This window comes from Bubalus bubalis, chromosome 19 (genome assembly GCF_019923935.1).
Source record: "Bubalus bubalis isolate 160015118507 breed Murrah chromosome 19, NDDB_SH_1, whole genome shotgun sequence".
In the NCBI taxonomy this organism is placed as follows: domain Eukaryota; kingdom Metazoa; phylum Chordata; class Mammalia; order Artiodactyla; family Bovidae; genus Bubalus; species Bubalus bubalis.
The window spans coordinates 38,231,056-38,250,856 of record NC_059175.1 but is presented as its reverse complement, the minus strand read 5'-3'; the positions used below and the strand labels follow the sequence as shown (position 1 = coordinate 38,250,856).

The following is a 19,801-nucleotide window of genomic DNA, read 5'->3' as shown; positions in this document are numbered from 1 at the left end:
GCATTGCCTCTTTTTGGGATTGGAATGAAAACTGACCTTTTCCAGTCCTGTGGCCATTGCTGAGTTTCCCAAATTTGCTGGCATATTGAGTGCAGAACTTTTACAGCATCATCTTTCAGGATTTGAAATAGCTCAACTGGAATTCCATCATCTCCACTAGCTTTGTTCGTAGTGATGCTTTCTAAGGCCCACTGGACTTCACATTCCAGGATGTCTGGCTCTAGGTCAGTGATCACACCATCGTGAGTATCTGGGTCGTGAAGATCTTTTTTGTACAGTTCTTCTGTGTATTCTTGCCACCTCTTGTTAATATCTTCTGCTTCTGTTAGGTCCATACCATTTCTGTCCTTTATCGAGCCCATCTTTGCATGAAATGTTCCCTTGGTATCTCTAATTTTCTTGAAGAGATCTCTAGTGTTTCCCATTTTGTTTTCCTCTATTTGTTTGCACTGATCGCTGAAGAAGGCTTTCTTATCTCTTCTTGCTATTCTTTGGAACTCTGCATTCAGATGCTTATATCTTTTCTTTTCTCCCTTGCTTTTCACTTCTCTTCTTTTCACAGCTATTTGTAAGGCCTCCCCAGACAGCCATTTTGCTTTTTTGCATTTCTTTTCCATAGGGATGGTCTTGATCCCTGTCTCCTATACAATGTCATGAACCTCATTCCATAGTTCATCAGGCACTCTATCTATCAGATCTAGACCCTTAAATCTATTTCTCACTTCCACTGTATAATCATAAGGGATTTGATTTAGGTCATACCTGAATGGTCTAGTGGTTTTCCCTAGTTTCTCCAATCTAAGTCTGAATTAGCAATAAGGAGTTCATGATCTGAGCCACAGTCAGCTCCTGGTCTTGTTTTTGCTGACTGTATAGAACTTCTCCATCTTTGGCTGCAAAGAATATAATCAATCTGATTTCGGTGTTGACCATCTGGTGATGTCCATGTGTAGAGTCTTCTCTTGTGTTGTTGGAAGAGGGTGTTTGCTATGACCAGTGCATTTTCTTGGCAAAACTCTATTAATCTTTGCCCTGCTTCATTCTGTATTCCAAGGCCAAATTTGCCTGTTACTCCAGGTGTTTGTTGACTTCCTATTTTTGCATTCCAGTCCCCTATAATGAAAAGGACATCTTTTTTGGGTGTTAATTCTAAAAGGTCTTGTAGGTCTTCATAGAACCGTTCAACTTCAGCTTCTTCAGCATTACTGGTTGGGGCATAGAGTTGGATTACTGTGATATTGAATGGTTTGCCTTGGAAATGAACAGAGATCATTCTGTCATTTTTGAGATTGCATCCAAGTACTGCATTTCAGACTCTTTTGTTGACCATGATGGCTACTCCATTTCTTCTGAGGGATTCCTGCCCGCAGTAGTAGATATAATGGTCATCTGAGTTAAATTCACCCTTTCCAGTCCATTTTAGTTCGCTGATTCCTAGAATGTCGACATTCACTCTTGCCATGTCTTGTTTGACCACTTTTAATTTGCCTTAATTCATGGACCTGACATTCCAGGTTCCTATGCAATATTGCTCTTTTCAGCATCGGACCTTGCTTCTATCACCAGTCACATCCACAGCTGGGTATTCTTTTTGCTTTGGCTCTGTCTTTTCATTCTTTCTGGAGTTATTTCTCCACTGATCTCCAGTAGCATATTGGGCACCTACTGACCTGGGGAGTTCCTCTTTCAGTATCCTATCATTTTGCCTTTTCATACTGTTCATGGGGTTCACAAGGCAAGAATACTGAAGTGGTTTGCCATTCCCTTCTCCAGTGGACCACATTCTGTCAGATCTCTCCACCATGACCCGCCCATCTTTGGCTGCCCCACGGGCATGGCTTAGTTTCATTGAGTTAGACAAGGCTGTGGTCCTAGAGTGATGAGATTGACTAGTTTTCTGTGAATATGGTTTCAATGTGTCTGCCCTCTGATGCCCTCTTGCAACTCCTACCGTCTTACTTGGGTTTCTCTTACCTTGGGCGTGGGGTATCTCTTCTTGGCTGCTCCAGCAAAGCGTAACCACTGCTCCTTACCTTGAACAAGGGGTATCTCCTCACCGCCGCCCTTCCCGACCTTCAACGTGGGATAGTTCCTCTAGGCCCTCCTGTGCCCGCACAGCCATGGCTCCTTGGACGTGGGGTTGGTCCTCCTGGCCGCCGCCCCTGGCCTGGGCTGTGGGGTAGCTCCTCCTGGCCCCATCCCTGGCCTCAGGGGTAGCTCCTCTGGACCGTTCCTGCACCGTCACAGCCTGGCACTCTCGGCCACTGCCCATGACCTCAGACGTGGGGTAACTCCTCTTGGCCGCCGCCCTTCGGGCGTGGGGTCCTCCTGGCTTCTGCCCCTGACCTCGGACATGGGGTAGCTCCTCTCGGCCGCGCTTAGTGCACTGGTTGCAGCCGCCTGCGCTTAGTGCGCCGGTCGCAGCCGCCTGCGCTTAAACGTTAGATTGTGTCTTTTTCATCTTTCTGTTCACCTCTATCCAACTTCCCCTTTCTCCTCCAGGACCCTAACCCAATTCTCCCCAGAAATATCATCAGACTTGGACACAGTAAGAACATTAGAAACAAACTCCGTGGATGTCCATTTCCTCACCAGTTGCCTTACTGAGATTTTAAGTTTTCAACCGTTTGTTGCTACCGCCCCCATGGTGTGTGGGGCACACACCATATGTGTGTGAAAGGGAGAAAGAAAACCTTGAAAACCTTGTCTCAGCTTTCATTTCTCAGTTTGATACCCATAAATGCCCTTCACCTCTCCAGTAGCCATTGGACAAATTTTAGCAGGTCTAGTCTTTCTTTTATAATTTATTTAATTTTTAATTTTTATTTTACCTTGGATCATAGTTGATTAACAACACTGTGTTAGTTTCAGGTGTGCAGCAAAGTTATATATATATATATATACATTTCTATTCTTTTCCAGTGGTTTCCCTGGTGGCTTGGATGGTAAGGCTTCCCTCCTAGCTCAGTCGGTAAAGACTCTGCCTGCAGTGCAGGAGGCCTGGGTTCGATTTCTGGATCGGAAAGATCCCCTGAAGAAGGAAATGGCAACTCACTCCAGTATTCTTGCCTGAAGAATTCCATGAACAGAGGAGCCTGGTGGCCTATAGTTCATGGGGTCACAAAGAGTCAGACATAACTGAGCTACTAACACATACTTTTTCAAATTCAATCCTACTCCTGGGCATATATCCGGAAGATAACATGGTTTAAAAGTTTCGGTCTTTCTAACTGCAGGCACAGCCGCAGCTGCACAAGCCCCAAGACAAGATTTTCCTGAGGCCCACAGAGCAGGGAGAGGGAGGGGTCTCAGCAGCAGCTCACCCCACCCCATTCATCAGCTGTTGTGTTGTGACCACACAGTTAATCTCTTATACCAGGAAATCTGTGAGAGTGAAAGGAGGAGGGTACAGATATGGAGAGAAGCTCAAAGTCTCCCAGGGAGAGAAAGTTAAGAACCAGCAATATGGTTAGCCGGGGGACAGGTCATCCTCCATGAACACTGTACATTCCTGGGGTGATGTCTAGTGTTAGAATAGAATGGGAGCCCAGGATTCAAGTGTCGGTGAGCCCAGTTAATACAGGGCATGGACTCCCAAAACTTGACTGAAGAACAAGACAGATTCTCACTAACTTTATGTACAAGGCACAGACATACATAACATACATAGGCAGGTACACTTCTGCAGTATTCAGGTTTCATGGAGGGGAATGTAATTAGGAGAAATGGACATAAAAACAATCAATAATGAAAAACAAACAAACAAAAAAAGATTGAGAAACACTGATTTAGGGGAATGCCCCAGATTGAAAGCCAAGAGATAACAGGAACTTGGAAGAATCAGTCCAATTCAGTTCAGTCACTCAGTCATGTCCAACTCTTTGCAATCCCATGGACTGCAGGATGCCAGGCTTCCCTGTCCATCACCAACTCTCAGAGCTTGCTCAAACTCACATCCATCAAGTCGGTGATGCCATCCAACCATGTCATCCTCTGTCATCCCCTTCTCCTCCCACCTTCAATCTTTCCCAGCATCAGGGTCTTTTCCAGTGAGTCTGTTCTTTGCATCAGGTGGCCAGAGGACTGGAGTTTCAGCTTCAGCATCAGTCCTTCCAATGAATATTCAGGACTGATTTCCTTTAGAATGGACTGGTTTGATCTCCTTGCAGTCCAAGGGACTCTCAAGAGTCTTCTCCAATACCACAGTTCAAAAGCATCAATTTTTCAGCACTCAGCTTTCTTTATAGTCCAACTCTCACATCCATACATGACTACTGGAAAAATCATAGCTTTGACTAGACGGACCTCTATTAATAAAGTAATGTCTCTGCTTTTTAATATGCTGTATAGGTTGGCCATAGCTTTTCTTCCAAAGAGCAAGTGTCTTTTAATTTCATGGTTATAGTCACCATCTGCAGTGATTTTGGAGCCCAAAAAATAAAGTCTGTTACTGTTTCCATTGTTTCCCCACTATTTGCCTTGAAGTGACGGGACCGGATGCCATGATCATTGTTTTTTGAATGTTGAGTTTTAAGCCAACTTTTTCACTCTCCTCTTTCACTTTCATCAAGAGGCTCTTTAGTTCGTCTCTGCTTTCTGCTATAAAGGTGGTGTCATCTACATATCTGAGGTTATTGATATTTCTCCCGTCAATCTTGATTCCAGCTTGTACTTCATCCAGCCTGGCATTCCATGTAATGTACTCTATTCTGAAAGAGATGGGAATACCAGACCACCTGATCTGCCTCTTGAGAAATCTGTATGCAAGTCAGAAAGCAACAGTTAGAACTGGACATGGAACAACAGACTGGTTCCAAATAGGAAAAGGAGTACATCAAGGCTATATATTGTCACCCTGCTTATTTAACTTATATGCAGAATACATCATGAGAAACGCTGGACTGGAAGAAACACAAGCTGGAATCAAGATTGCTGGGAGAAATATCAATAACCTCAGATATGCAGATGATACCACCCTTATGGCAGAAAGGGAAGAGGAACTAAAAAGCCTCTTGATGAAAGTGAAAGTGGAGAGTGAAAAAGTTGCCTTAAGGCTCAACATTCAGAAAACGAAGATCATGGCATCTGGTCCCATCACTTCATGGGAAATAGATGGGGAAACAGTGGAAACAGTGTCAGACTTAATTTTTTGGGGGGCTCCAAAATCACTGCAGATGGTGACTGCAGCCATGAAATTAAAAGACGCTTACTTCTTGGAAGAAAGTTATGACCAACCTAGATAGCATATTCAAAAGCAGAGACATTACTTTGTCAACAAAGGTTCGTCTAGTCAAGGCTATGGTTTTTCCTGTGGTCATGTATGGATGTGAGAGTTGGACTGTGAAGAAGGCTGAGCACTGAAGAATTGATGCTTTTGAACTGTGGTGTTGGAGAAGACTCTTGAGAGTCCCTTGGACTGCAAGGAGATCCAACCAGTCCATTCTGAAGGAGATCAGCCCTGGGATTTCTTTGGAAGGAATGATGCTAAAGCTGAAACTCCAGTACTTTGGCCACCTCATGCGAAGAGTTGACTCATTGGAAAAGACTGATGCTGGGAGGGATTGGGAGCAGGAGGAGACAGGGACGACAGAGAACGAGATGGCTGGATGGCATCACTGACTCGATGGACGTGAGTCTGGGTGAACTCCGGGAGTTGGTGATGGACAGGGATGCCTGGCGTGCTGCGATTCATGGGGTCGCAAAGAGTCGGACATGACTGAGTGATTGAACTGAACTGAACTGAATTCTGCATATAAGTTAAATAACTTGGAAAAATAGTGAGCATTCAATCCATAGGTCTGAGATTGAGAAAGAAATGCTTGCATGACTCTGAAGCTTTCCAGATTTGGAGGCAGCAATGAGGAAACAGAAAGACGCATGGCAGGCAGGGCTTGAGAAAGTAAGTGGCTGCCACACAGATGGCCTCAGGAAGCCACATCTCGGGACAGAGACAGGTTCCCATTTAAGTGAAACATCAAAGTGTGTTCTGTAAAGACTTAATACATGGCATGGTTGTTTCAGTAAAAGGAGGTTTCAATGACATTGGGTGATGACTCAATCCAAATAGTTATCATCTTTCATAAATGTTGCATGTACTGAAGTATTACTCTTATACAACCAGGTGGCTGCTGAAATTCATCAGAGGCTCATGGAAGAAGAAAAAGAAAACCAGCCAGCAGAAACAAAAGAAAAACCTCCTCAGGCGGCTGCAAATAAAAAAGTGAAAAAGGAGCCTCCGCCACCACCACCACCACCCAAGAAAAAAAAAGAGGACAAAAAAGGAAAAGGTATTCACAGCTTTAGCACCCAGAACCGTGGATGCTTAACCTCTCCTTGGTGGAAAATAAGCACTTAACCAGGCACATGAGCCTCTGAGCTACTAGAATGCTGTTCATTAGGTTTTATTTAGAGACTCAGGCATCTGTAAGCTTGAATGTTAGTTGGCAAACATTCTCCATACCAGCCCCTTTTAAGTTGTTTATCCACATAACCAAGTGTATTCAGGGTGAAATAAATCTCAAAGACAGTTTAAAACGTGTGAAAAGAACCCCAAGATGACACTGTGCAATCTGAAAAGTATGTGCAAGGGGACTGATAGTAGCTGCCTTAATCAAGAGAGGGTTACAAGCAACAGGTGGTAGTTTAGTCGCTCAGTCGTGTCCAACTTTTTTGTGACCCCATGGACCATTGTAAGCTGCCAGGCTCCTCTGTCCATGGAATTTTCCAGCCAAGAATATTGGAGTGGATTGCCATTTCCTTCTCCAGGGGATCTTCCCGACCCAGGGATGGAAACAGCATCTCTTGCATCTCCTGTATTGCAGGCGATTCTTTACCGCTGAGCCACCAGGGAAGCCCAAAAGCTAGTGTGTGTGTAAATTTCAGGCTTGAAGTGAAAGTGAGGAAGTGTTCATCAGTCATGCCCGACTCTTTGCAACCATATGGACTGTAGCCTGCCAGGCTCCTCTGTCATGGGATTCTCCAAGAAAGAATACTGGAGTGGGTTGCCATGCCCTTAGGTTTAATTCAGATCTCAGGTTTAACTTAACCTCCTGGAGGCCTCCTCCTGCCTAAAATCTTGAAGATAGAGTAAAAAGAGGAAAACAAACATAAGTTGGGAGACACCTCCAATAACCTTGGGGATGAGCTCCACCACAGATATACCCTGCCCTCTGAATGTTCCTGCTTGTACATTTCTGAAGTGACTTGAGGCAAGAGAGGAAGAGAGGGAAGCATATGAGCAGAAGTCCCTCCACTGATCAGTTGCTCCTCATGTGTTTGTTAGGTCCCCACCATGAAGAACACAATGAAGATGAGTCCGAGGGACCCAATAGTGAACTTACATTAAAAAATCAGAAACGTGGTCCCTGCCCTGACAGAATTGTAGTCTAAGGCAGAGACAGACATGTGACCAACCATTATTCTTTACGCAGAGGTACAGGTCCCTGGGGTCGCCATGGGGTTGCAAAGATTTGGACATGACTGAGCGACTGAACTGAACAGGTCCCTGGAGAGCACAGTCACCTCACTCCATCTGAGGAAGTAGGAAGTGCTTCCTGGGTGGAGTCCATCCAGGTATCTATGATGGGAGTTACAACAAAGCCCTGGGGATGGGGGAGGCGTGAGGTGATGGCCCCTGGAACAGAGGAAAGAGTAGCACTACAATTAAGAACTTGTGACCCTCATTTGTCTCAAACGGTGAACATAAAGGAAATAATCAGCATTTGAAGGAAATGATTCAATTTACTTTAATGGAATAGTTAGTTGGGTCAAATATCCTAATTTTACAAATGCTAATACAGAAACCCAGAGAGATTAAGGGCTCTTTCATCTGTAATTTATACTCATATCCACTACTGCAAATAAGATGCAACACATCTAATTACAATTTCTTTGTTAATATTTGTCTTCTTCCCAAAATTTGAACCCCTTGAGATCAGAACTTCAAGAAAGATTTATTGAACTAAGTAGAATTGTATAAGCTGGGCTTGCAGCTAGAATCACACTGCCATTTCTTATGGGTACATTCTCAGGCAAACACTGACAAATCCTTATTTTCTAATTCTCATAGACTATCTCTGAAGTACTCATACTTAAGTACTAGTTTAAAAACAATGAAGTAGGAGGGGTGGTCCTAAGATGGTGGAGGAATAGGACAAGGAGACCACTTTCTTGCCCACAAAATCATCGAAAGATCATTGGAACGCTGAGAAAATTCCACAAAACAACTTCTGAACGCTGGCAGAGGACACCAGGCACCCATAAAGGCAGCCCATTGTCTTCAAAAGGAGATGGTTTATCATCGGTGCAGTATGGATGGAGAAGTCTCAAGGCTACTGTAAGAATAAGACTGAAAACCAGAGGCAGGAGGCTTAAATTCAAAACTTGAGAACACCAGAATACTCATGACTCCAGGGAACATTAACTGACAAGAGCTCATCCAAAAGCCTCCATACCTACACTGAAACCAAGCTCCACTCAAGAGCCAACAAGTTTCAGAGCAAGACATACCAAGCTAATTCTCCAACATCACAGGAACATTACCCTAAGCATTAAAATACAGGTGGCCAAAAGTCACACCAAACCCATAGACACCTCAAAACTCACTACTGGACACTTCATTGCACTCCAGAAAAAAGAGATCCAGCTCCACCCACCACAACAACGATGCAAGCTTCCCTAACCGGGAAACCTTGACAAGCCACTCGTCCAACCCCACCCACAGGGAGGAACCTCCATAATAAAGAGGAACCACAAACTTCCAGCATACAGAAAGGCCACCCCAAACACAGCAATCTAAACAAGATGAAAAGGCAGAGAAATATTCAGCAGGTAAAGGAACATGATAAATGCCCACCAAACCAAACAAAAGAGGAGGAGACAGGGAGTCTACCTAGAAAAGAATTCAGAATAATGATAGTAAAAATGATCCAAAATCTTGAAAACAAAATGAAGTTACAGATAGTCTGGAGATAAGGATTGAGAAGATGCAAGAAAGTTTTAACAAGGACCTAAAAGAAATAAAAGAGTCAATCAATAATGAATAATGCAATAACTGAGATCAAAAACACTCTGGAGGGAACCAACAGTAGTATAACTGAGGCAGAAGATAGGATAAGTGAGGTGGAAGGTATAATGGGGGAAATAAATGAAACAGAGAGGAAAAAAGAAAAAAGAATTAAAAGAAATGAGGACAACCTCAGAGACCTCTGGGATAATGTCAAACACCCCAACATTCAAATCATAGGGGTCCCAGAAGAAGAAAACAAAAGAAAGGCCATGAGAAAATACTTGAGGAGATAATAGGTGAAAACTTCTCTAAAATGGGAAAGGAAATAGCCACGCAAGTCCAAGAAACCCAGAGAGTCCCAAACAGGATAAACCCAAGGTGAAACACCCCAAGACACATATTAATCAAATTAACTAAGATCAAACACAAAGAACAAATATTAAAAGCAGCAAGGAAAAAACAACAAATAACACACAAGGGGATTCCCATATGGATAACAGCTGATCTTTCTAAAGAAACTCTTCAGGCCAGAAGGGAATGGCAGGACATACTTAAAGTGATGAAAAGAAAAATCTACAATCCATATTACTGTACCCAGAAAGGATCTCATTCAAATATGATGGAGAAATCAAAAGCTTTACAGACAAGCAAAAGCTGGGAATTCAGCACCACCAAACCAGCTCTTCAACAAATGCTAAAAGATCTTCTCTAGACAGGAAAGACAGAAAAGGTGTATAAACTCAAACCCAAAACAATAAAGTAAATGGCAACAGGATCATACTTATCGATAATTACCTTAAATGTAAATGGGTTGAATGCCCCAACCAAAAGACAAAGACTGGCTGAATGGATACAAAAATAAGACCCCTATATATGCTGTCTACAAGAGACTTACCTCAAAACAAGGGACACATACAGACTGAAAGTGAAGGACTGGAAAAAGATATTTCACACAAATGGAGACCAAAAGAAAGCAGAAGTAGCAATACTTATATCAGATAAAATAGACTTTGAAATAAAGGCTGTGAAAAGAGACAAAGAAGGACACTACATAATGATCAAAGGATCAATCCAAGAAGAAGATATAACAATTACAAATATATATATACTATATATATATATAAGCACGACAATATGTAAGGCAAATGCTAACAAATATGAAAGTGGAAATTAACAGTAACACAATAATAGTGGGAGACTTTAATACCCCACTCACACCTATGAATAGATCAACTAAACAGAAAATTAGCACGGAAACACAAACTTTAAATGATACAATGGACCAGTTAGACCTAATTGATATCTATAGGACATTTCACCTCAAAACAATGAATTTAACCTTTTTCTAAAGTGCACACGGAACATTCTCCAGCATAGATCACATCCTGGGCCATAAATCAGGCCTTGGTAAATTCAAAAAAAATTGAAATCATTCCAGGCATGTTTTCCGATTACACTGTGGTAAGATTAGATGTCAACTACAGGAAAAAAAACGATTAAAAATACAAACATATGGAGGCTAAACAATATGCTTCTGAATAACCAACAAATCACAGAAGAAATCAAAAAAAGAAATCAAAATATGCATAGAAACTAAGGAAAGTGAAAACACAACAACCCAACACCTATGGGATTCAGTAAAAGCTGTGCTAAGAGGAACGTTCATAGCAATACAAGCTTACCTCAAGAAACAAGAGAAAAATCAAATAAATAACCTAACCCTACACCTAACGCAACTAGAAAAAGAAGAAATGAAGAACCCCAGGGTTAGTAGAAGGAAAAAACTCATAAAAATTAGAGCAGAAATAAATGAAAAAGAAACAAAGGAGACCATACCAAAAATCAGCAAAGCTAAAAGCTAGTTCTTTGAGAAGATAAATAAAATAAACAAACCATTAGCCAGACTCATCAAGAAAAAAGGGAGAAGAATCAAATCAACAAAATTAAAAATGAAAATGGAGAAATCACAACAGACAACACAGAAATACAAAGGATCATAAGAGACTACTATCAGCAACTATATGCCAGTAAAATGGACAACCTCGAGGAAATGGACGAATTCTTAGAAAAGTATAACTTTCCAAAACTGAACCAGGAAGAAACAGAAAATCCTAACAGATTTTCATATCACAACATGGAAATCAAAACTGTAATCAGAAATCTTCCAGAAAACAAAAACCCAAGTCCAGACGGCTTCACAGCTGAATTCTACCAAAAATTTAGAGAAGAGCTAATATCTATCCTACTCAAACTCTTCCAGAGAATTGCAGAGGAAGGTAAACTTCCAAACTCATTCTATGAGGCCACCATCACCCTAATACCAAAACCAGACAAAGACGCCACACAAAAAAGCAAACTACAGGCCGATATCACTGATGAACATAGATGCAAAAATCCTTAACAAAATTCTAGCAAACAGAATCCAACAATGTATTAAAAAGATCATACATCATGACTAAGTGGGCTTTATCCCAGGGTTGCAAGGATTCTTTAATATCCACAAATCAATCAATGTGATACACCACATTAACAAATTGAAAGATAAAAATTATATGATCATCTCAATAGATGCAGAGAAAGCCTTTGACAAAATTCAACATGCATTTATGATAAAAACCCTCCAGAAAGCAGAAATAGAAGGAATGTACCTCAACATAATAAAAGCCATATATGATAAACCCATAGCAAGCATTACCCTGAATGGTGAAAAATTGAAAGCATTTCCCCGAAAATCAGGAACAAGACAAGGGTGCCCACTCTCACCACTACTATTCAACACAGTTTTGGAAGTTTTAGCCACAGCAATCAGAGCAGAAAAAGAAATAAAAGGAATCTAGATTGGAAAATAAGAAGTAAACCTCTCACTGTTTGCAGATGACATGATTCTCTGCATAGAAAACCCTAAAGACTCCACCAAAAAATTTCTAGAGCTAATCAATGAATGTAGTAAAGTTTCAGGATATAAATTTAACACACAGAAATCACTTTCATTCCTATACACTAACAATGAGAAAACAGAAAGAGAAATTAAGGAAACAGTTCCATTCACCATTGCAACAAAAAGAATAAAATACTTAGGAATAACTATACCTAAAGAAACAAAAGACCTATATATACAAAACTATAAAACACTGATGAAAGAAATCAAAGATGATACAAATAGATGGAGAAATATACCATGTTCATGGATCAGAAGAATGAATATAGTGAAAATGAGTATACTACCCAAAGCAATCTATAGATTCAATGCAATCCCTATCAAGCTACCAATGGTATTTTTCAGAGAACTAGAACAAATAATTTCACAGTTTGTATGGAAATACAAAAAACCTCAAATAGCCAAAGCAATCTTGAGAAAGAAGAATGGAACTGGAGGAATCAACCTGCCTGACTTCAGGCTCTACTACAAAGCTACAGTCATCAAGACAGTATGGTACTGGCACAAAGACAGAAATATAGATCAATGGAACAAAATAGAAAGCCCAGAAATAAATCCACACACCTATGGACACCTTATCTTTGACAAAGAAGGCAAGAATATACAATGGAGAAAAGACTATCTCTTTAACAAGTGGTGCTGGGAAAACTGGTCAACCACTTGTAAAAGAATGAAACTAGAACACTTTCTAACACCATACACAAAAATAAACTCAAAATGGATTAAAGATCTAAATGTAAGACCAGAAACTATAAAACTATAGTTATAAAACTATAAAACTCCTAGAGGAAAACATAGGCAGAACACCCTCTGACATAAATCACAGAAGGATCCTCTATGACCCACCTCCCAGAGTAATGGAAATAAAAGCAAAAATAAACAAATGGGACATAATTAAACTTAAAAGCTTTTGCACAACAAAGGAAATTATAAGCAAGGTGAAAAGACACCCTTCAGAATGGGAGAAAATAATAGCAAACAAAGCAACTGACAAAGAATTAATCTCAAAAATATACAAGCAGCTCCTGCAGCTCAATTCCAGAAAAATAAATGACCCAATCAAAAAATGGGCCAAAGAACTAAATAGACATTTCTCCAAAGAAGACATACAGATGGCTAACAAACACATGAAAAGATGCTCAGCATCCCTCATTATCAGAGAAATGCAAATCAAAACCACAATGAGGTGCCATCTCACGCCGGTCAGAATGGCTGCTATTAAAAAGTCTACAAACAATAAATGCTGGAGAGCATGCAGATAAAAGGGAACACTCTTACACTGTTGGTGGGAATGCAAACTAGTACAGCCACTATGGAGAACAGTGTAGAGATTCCTTAAAAAACTGGAAATAGAACTGCCATATGACCCAGCAATCCCACTGCTGAGCACACACAGCCAGGAAACCAGAATTGAAAGAGACACGTGTACTCCAATGTTCATTTCAGCACTAATATTTACAATAGCCAGGACATGGAAGCAACCTAGATGTCTATCAGCAGGTGAATGGATAAGAAAGCTGTGGTACATACACACAGTGGAATATTACTCAGCCATTAAAAAGAATGTATTTGAATCAGTTCTAAAGAGGTGAATGAAACTGGAGCCTACTATACAGAGTGAAGTAAGCCAGAAAGAAAAACACCAATACAGTATATTAACACATATATATATGGAGTTTAGAAAGATGGTAACAATGACCCTATATGTGAGACAGCAAAAGAGACACAGATGTAAAGTACAGTCTTTTGGACTCTGTGGGAGAAGGCGAGGGTGGGATGATTTGAAAGAATAGCACTGAAACATGTATATTATCATATGTGAAATAGATCGCCAGTCCAGGTTTGATGCATGAGACAGGGTGCTCAGGGCTGGTGCACTGGGATCACCCTGAGGGAGGGGATGGGGAGGGAGGTGGGGGGGGGGTTCAGGATGGGGAACACATGTACACCTATGGATGATTCATGTGAATGTATGGCAAAAACCACTACAATATTGTAAAGTGATTAGTCTCCAATTAAAGTAAATTAATTAATTTTTTTTTAATGAAGTGAATTACGGATTCTTGACCATAGGCTACATTTCCACTGTATCTGCATGAGGCTGTTCTCTGGTCTTTCTCGATGAGGACCTGGGGAACACTGGTCAGTGCAAGTATCCTTTGAAGACTGTTGTTTCTCCAGGTGGCTAGCACAATCTTGGGGTTTGCTAATTTCTGTCCCCAAACTCTAAATTGAACCCTCTTTGGAGTCTGTGATCATGTCTGCACTAGCCATATATCTCATCTTTCCATGATGCTACATGAATGGGGCATTTTTATATGTGTCCAGCCAGATACCACATGGAGAATTCTCAGGGAAGGATTATTAATGTTTCATCACTCACACAGTCTGGCCTGGGGTCTCTCCTTCCCAAATCACTAGACATGTATAGCTCTACACACTCCACTTTGTTTGCATTTTATCCAAGACCCTGTGTGTATACTTGCCCATTAGCAGATAACTCAGCATGATTCATTACCCTTTCAGGTAAATCCCCACCTATGGCAGAAGCTGCTCCTGTAGTAGTGCCAGCAGAAGAGACTGAGGAAGTGGAAGTGAAAAACGAACTGAAGCTCAGAATAAAGGAAGAGCATCTTGCTGCCCTGCAATTTGAAGGTAGCAATTAGAAAGAACTAAGATGATATTTTGAGTAGAAAATAGACCAGTAGGCAAGCAGCCCTTGGCTGACTTTGTGTCTATGAGGCACAAGCAAACTGACTGAAAGGCATAACACTCATTTGGCTGTTTTCATGCAACCATATGAAAACTAGACCTGACTGTTTTATGATTGTCTGCTGGGATCTCAAAAAGGGAATTTGGGAAGAGGTTAGGAGAGCATCAGTTCAGTTCAGTTCAGTCGCTCAGTCGTGTCTGACTCTTTGCAAACCCATGAATCGCAGCACGCCAGGCCTCCCTGTCCATCACCAACTCCCGGAGTTCACTCAAACTCATGTCCATCAAGTCGGTGATGCCATCCAGCCATCTCATCCTCTGTCAGTCCCCTTCTCCTCCTGCCCCCAATCCCTCCCAGCATCAGGGTCTTTTCCAATGAGTCAGCTCTTCGCATGAGGTGGCAAAAGTATTGGAGTTTCAGCTTCAGCATCAGTCCTTCCAATGAACACCCAGGACTGATCTCCTTTAGGATGGACTTGTTGGATGTCCTTGCAGTCCAAGGGACTCTCAAGAGTCTTCTCCAACACCAAAGTTCAAAAGCATCAATTCTTCGGTGCTCAGCTTTCTTCACAGTACAACACTTACATATACATGACCACTGGAAAAACCATAGCCTTGAGTAGATGGACCTTTGTTGGCAAAGTAATATCTCTGCTTTTCAATATACTATCTAGGTTGGTCATAACTTTCCTTCCAAGGAGTAAGCGTCTTTTAATTTCATGGCTGCAATTAGCAGTAATTAAAATGTATACCTGTGGCGGATTCATTTTGATATTTGGCAAAACTAATACAATTATGTAAAGTTCAAAAAATAAAATAAAATTTTAAAAAAAATCTCAAAGTCAAAAAACAGAAGCAATATTTTAAAGTTGGTGTGATCTTACAGGCTGAAAGAAGGCTTAAGGTTATGCTTCTATAATATAATAAGAATAATTTAGGCATCTCATTAGGCAAGTAAACCCTGACTAAAGGTTAACCAGTCCTGAAAGGGAGCTCTTGGGAGTAGACCCCATGGAAGAGTTAGTGATGTATCAATAACATTCAAGGGCCTCCTTCTCCATGGAGAGTGACAATTTTATACAACATAAACTCCTCCTGGCTCTTCCAGGTGTCTTATAATACAATTTAAAACAGAATTTGAAAAGATCAAGAAATTGAACCAAAGTATCCTCATTGGAAAGAAGCCATGGTCAATATACTAGATGTCAAAACCGTAAAAATGCAGCGTTGGATATGCTGGGACCCATTAAAAGAATGATGCTAAAGCTGAAACTCCAGTACTTTGGCCACCTCATGCAAAGAGTTGACTCGTTGGAAAAGACTCTGATGCTGGGAGGGATTGGGGGCAGGAGGAGAAGGGGACGACAGAGGATGAGATGGCTGGATGGCATCGCTGACTCGATGGACGTGAGTCTCAGTGAACTCCGGGAGTTGGTGATGGACAGGGAGGCCCGGCGTGCTGCGATTTACGGGGTCGCAAAGAGTCAGACACGACTGAGTGACTGATCTGATCTGATCTGATTAACTACTCAATGACGATTAGCTACTAAAGATACTTTCCATACCTTGCTTCTCTCCTTTTCTCCCCTCTCTTCATCCTCCTACCACCTGCTTTCTTATTTCCAAGAGTAAAATCTGAAGGATGTTGAACACAGGAAGTCAAGACACATGCTTGTCACATTGCCTGTTCCCACATCTGCTTTCAGTGGCTAAGTATATGTCATCCTTCAGTTCATTGCGTACGTGGTTCCTAGTGTGGCTGAATTCACATATTTACACAATAAAGGTTTTCTGAGTTTCTACTATATGCCAGTCCTACAGTAGGTGAAAAAAATATACACATATATACACAAACACAAAAGCATCAAAAGAAAAAAAAATAGGAACAGAACTGCAAATGATCACTTATAATATGTTGTGATATTGGAGCTTGGTGGACAGGACAAAGGGCACAAGCAGGAAGTCAAGAAAGACTTCCAAGCGGTTGAATTCATGCTTGAGCTGAACAAGAAGAATGTGAGAAATGTGTGCAAGGGACAATGGGGGCACAGATTGGGGAGGGGAACTATGTGACCCACCAATGGGGAGTAGCTGTGGAGTCTGAGGCACATTCTGGAAACGAGGGATCTGGGAGGTAGAGGGTCACATAGGCACTACCCAGAAAGTTCCGTTTCCCTTATGGCAACTGGGAGCTAGTAAAGAATTCTGGGCAGAAAGTGCCCAGAAGCATGTGTGCAGGTGAGACAGGTCACTCTGGGATTGGTGGATTTGGATTTAAGGTGGGGAAGGGAACTTAGAGAAAGCAGGCTGGAGGTGGTTGCTGTAGTGGAGGCAAGACATAAATCAGTGTCAAAACGTGGCAATAGAAAAAGCAAAGAAGGAAGACTGGACAGATATTTTAGAGGGAAATCACAGACCTCACTGTGTGCTGAGAATATCGATGGGCCCTGGGACCATGGGCTTCACCCTCCTCTCACCTCTGCTGAAGAGCATGGTGTCGCCTTCCCAAGGTTCTAAGAAGAGAGATCAAGAGACTTAGTTAGCCTCCCCCTTTTTGAAATTCAGAAATTATCTATTTCTGTTTTCCCATTCCAATTTATCAAATGGTATATGATAAAGTGCAATTATATGTAAAATTGAGTTACAATTTTGGTTTAAGTAAACTGTCAAATGACTCTACCACATGCTGTTTTGTTTCCAAGGTTATTAATTATCCATCTTGGTATATCAAAGATGTGCCAAAAGTTCCACAAACTAAAGCATAATTGGTTCAAAATTGAATTTGGTTTATCAGAAAGTTCATGCCATATAATACATTAAAAACATCTTTATTTCTCTTTTTTAAATAGAGATAGCTACACAATTCCGACTTGAACTGATAAAGGTAAAAGCATTGGCTTTCCTGGAAGAGTTAGTAATAAAGGCGGTTGATGTATATAGACTCATGGAAAAGTGGCTCGGTGAGAGGTACTTGAATGAAATGGCCAGGTAAAGAACTGCATGACATTTTAAGTATTTTGAGTATTTACTTTGCTAATGCCTGAAGACCAAAATTGACCAAAAAATGTTAAGATGTTTACAAATGTGAATTGCATTTATAAATATAATTTTGACCTTTTAGGAAATCACCTATACACTTGTGTTGCTTCTTAACCACAGTTAAGTCATGTATTAAAGGGCACTACTGCACATTATTTATGATAGTTTGGTTTTCCCACTGCTCCATGAGGACCTTAGTGTACAAGGTAAGCATATAAGCAATTTAAAATTATTCTTTAGACATGATATAATGTTTCGTATCTTTCTAATGCCAGGCTTCTTATTAGTCAGGGCCAGTGAGCAGGAGATGGAGAAGGCATTTACAGGAATGCTTTCCCTGTTAGGCTGATTCCCTTGTGAAAGCCAGTTTACTTTTCTGTTAGATTCTAAAGGCTTTCTAGATCCTCATTTCTAGTGAGGAACAGAACTGTAGTCTAGAGCAGAAACAGACCTGTGACTGATCATTGTTCTTTATGGGGAGGTACAGGTTCTTAGAGAACATCTCATCCTCTTAATTCTCCCCTGAAAGGTGTAAGAAAGCTCAGCAGAGAGAAACGCCCTCAACAGTCAGGAGACCAAGAGATGGGAACTCTCTCCTTGTCCACAAATTACAGCACGCCTAATCACCTCCTACCCCACAAGCCTCATCTGTAAAAGAAAACACTCCAACCAGGCTCTTCTAGAGGTTTCTGCTAGATTCTGGGCCATACCACAATTTGCAATAAACATTTACTGATAAGTTGGAAGTCACGGCATACATAGAATACAAACGGCAAGTGTTCTTAGAAGCAACATGGGCCAGCTAGAAGATGGTTGTTATGGTTTGTTTTCTCCAGTGCTTGCCTCATTGTGAAAGTTCTGTTGTAAAATCCTCAGCTTCATTGTTTGTATCTAAGTAGCTCTCTCTCTCACACACACACACACACACGCACAGACATACCCCTCAGCCTGGTCACCTCATTGCCATCATGCTTAACTCATAGAACAGTGATGTACAGTCCTGATCTCTGCCTGCCACTTACAAATGAAAGCGTACCTTCTTCATTCTTAGGGTTCACAGCGCCCATCATTTGGGCGCATTTACCAAGTGTAAATGCTTATTTTTATCTGACAGATGCCTATTTCTCAGATGGATTCTGTGTGTATGTCTCTCTCTGATACCTGAATATGGCCACAAGAAATGAAAACCTAGTACTGTTCAGCTATGCTCTTGGTTTTGGTTCTTGCAAAAATCCTCCAGTGGCAAGAAAAAAAATGAATAGGGAGACCTATCAGATCTCTTTCAACTTCAAATCCCACTTTTCATTCTCCTGGCATTTCTCCTTACCCTACCCTCCTTTTGAGGGTACTCTTCATAACTTTCCACTAGATGGCGCACTTATTTTGATACCCTGGTTCTGGCTGGGTCTCTGCATGCACTTGGCGTCCCTCCTAACCCAATGACCCTTCTCTGTCCCACCCACAAACACCATCAAGCAGAAAGTACCTAGATGATACCTACTATATGGGCACTCACAAATACCTCACAAATACAGTGTACTGGAATTAAATTCAAGATTGTCTTTTGAAAGAAAATGACTGATACGATTTTGTGTGGTGGTGGAGGGGGGGGGTGTATTTTGGTGTTCCTGAGTTATATAAATGGAGAAGGAAATGGCAACCCACTCCAGTGTTCTTGCCTGGAGAATCCCAGGGACAGGGGAGCCTGGTGGGCTGCCATCTATGGGGTCACACAGAGTCAGATACGACTGAAGTGACGCAGCAGCAGCAGTTATATAAAAGCAGATTAAATATGCACTTTTCTGCCATGTTCAATCTTTATTGCAAGATATAAGATTCTTTCTGTATTACAGTGATATTTTAGTTATTGTATAAAACTTCTCTGGCCTTTAAAGTAGCCTTTCAGTTCAGTTCAGTCGCTCAGTCATGTTCGACTCTTTGCGACCCCGTGAATCCTTTAGTTAGACCCATAACTATAATCCCTGCTGCTTCTGCTGCTGCTGCTGTCACTTCAGTCGTGTCTGACTCTGTGCGACGGCAGCCCACCAGGCTCCCCTGTCCCTGGGATTCTCCAGGCAAGAACACTGGAGTGGGTTGCCATTTCC

General features: G+C 41.4%; 1 protein-coding gene across 12 annotated transcripts in view; it reads left to right on the top strand.

Moving 5' to 3' along the window:
• Positions 1-19,801, top strand: part of SPEF2 (sperm flagellar 2) — a 209,611-nt gene that overhangs the window by 143,204 nt on the left and 46,606 nt on the right. For all 12 annotated transcript variants that reach the window (XM_025270631.3, XM_025270630.3, XM_044932613.2 and 9 more), the window contains 3 exons: positions 6,122-6,287; positions 14,472-14,600; positions 17,507-17,645. In XM_025270631.3, coding sequence (XP_025126416.2) covers positions 6,122-6,287; positions 14,472-14,600; positions 17,507-17,645 — 434 coding nt within the window. The remainder of the gene's footprint in view (positions 1-6,121; positions 6,288-14,471; positions 14,601-17,506; positions 17,646-19,801) is intronic.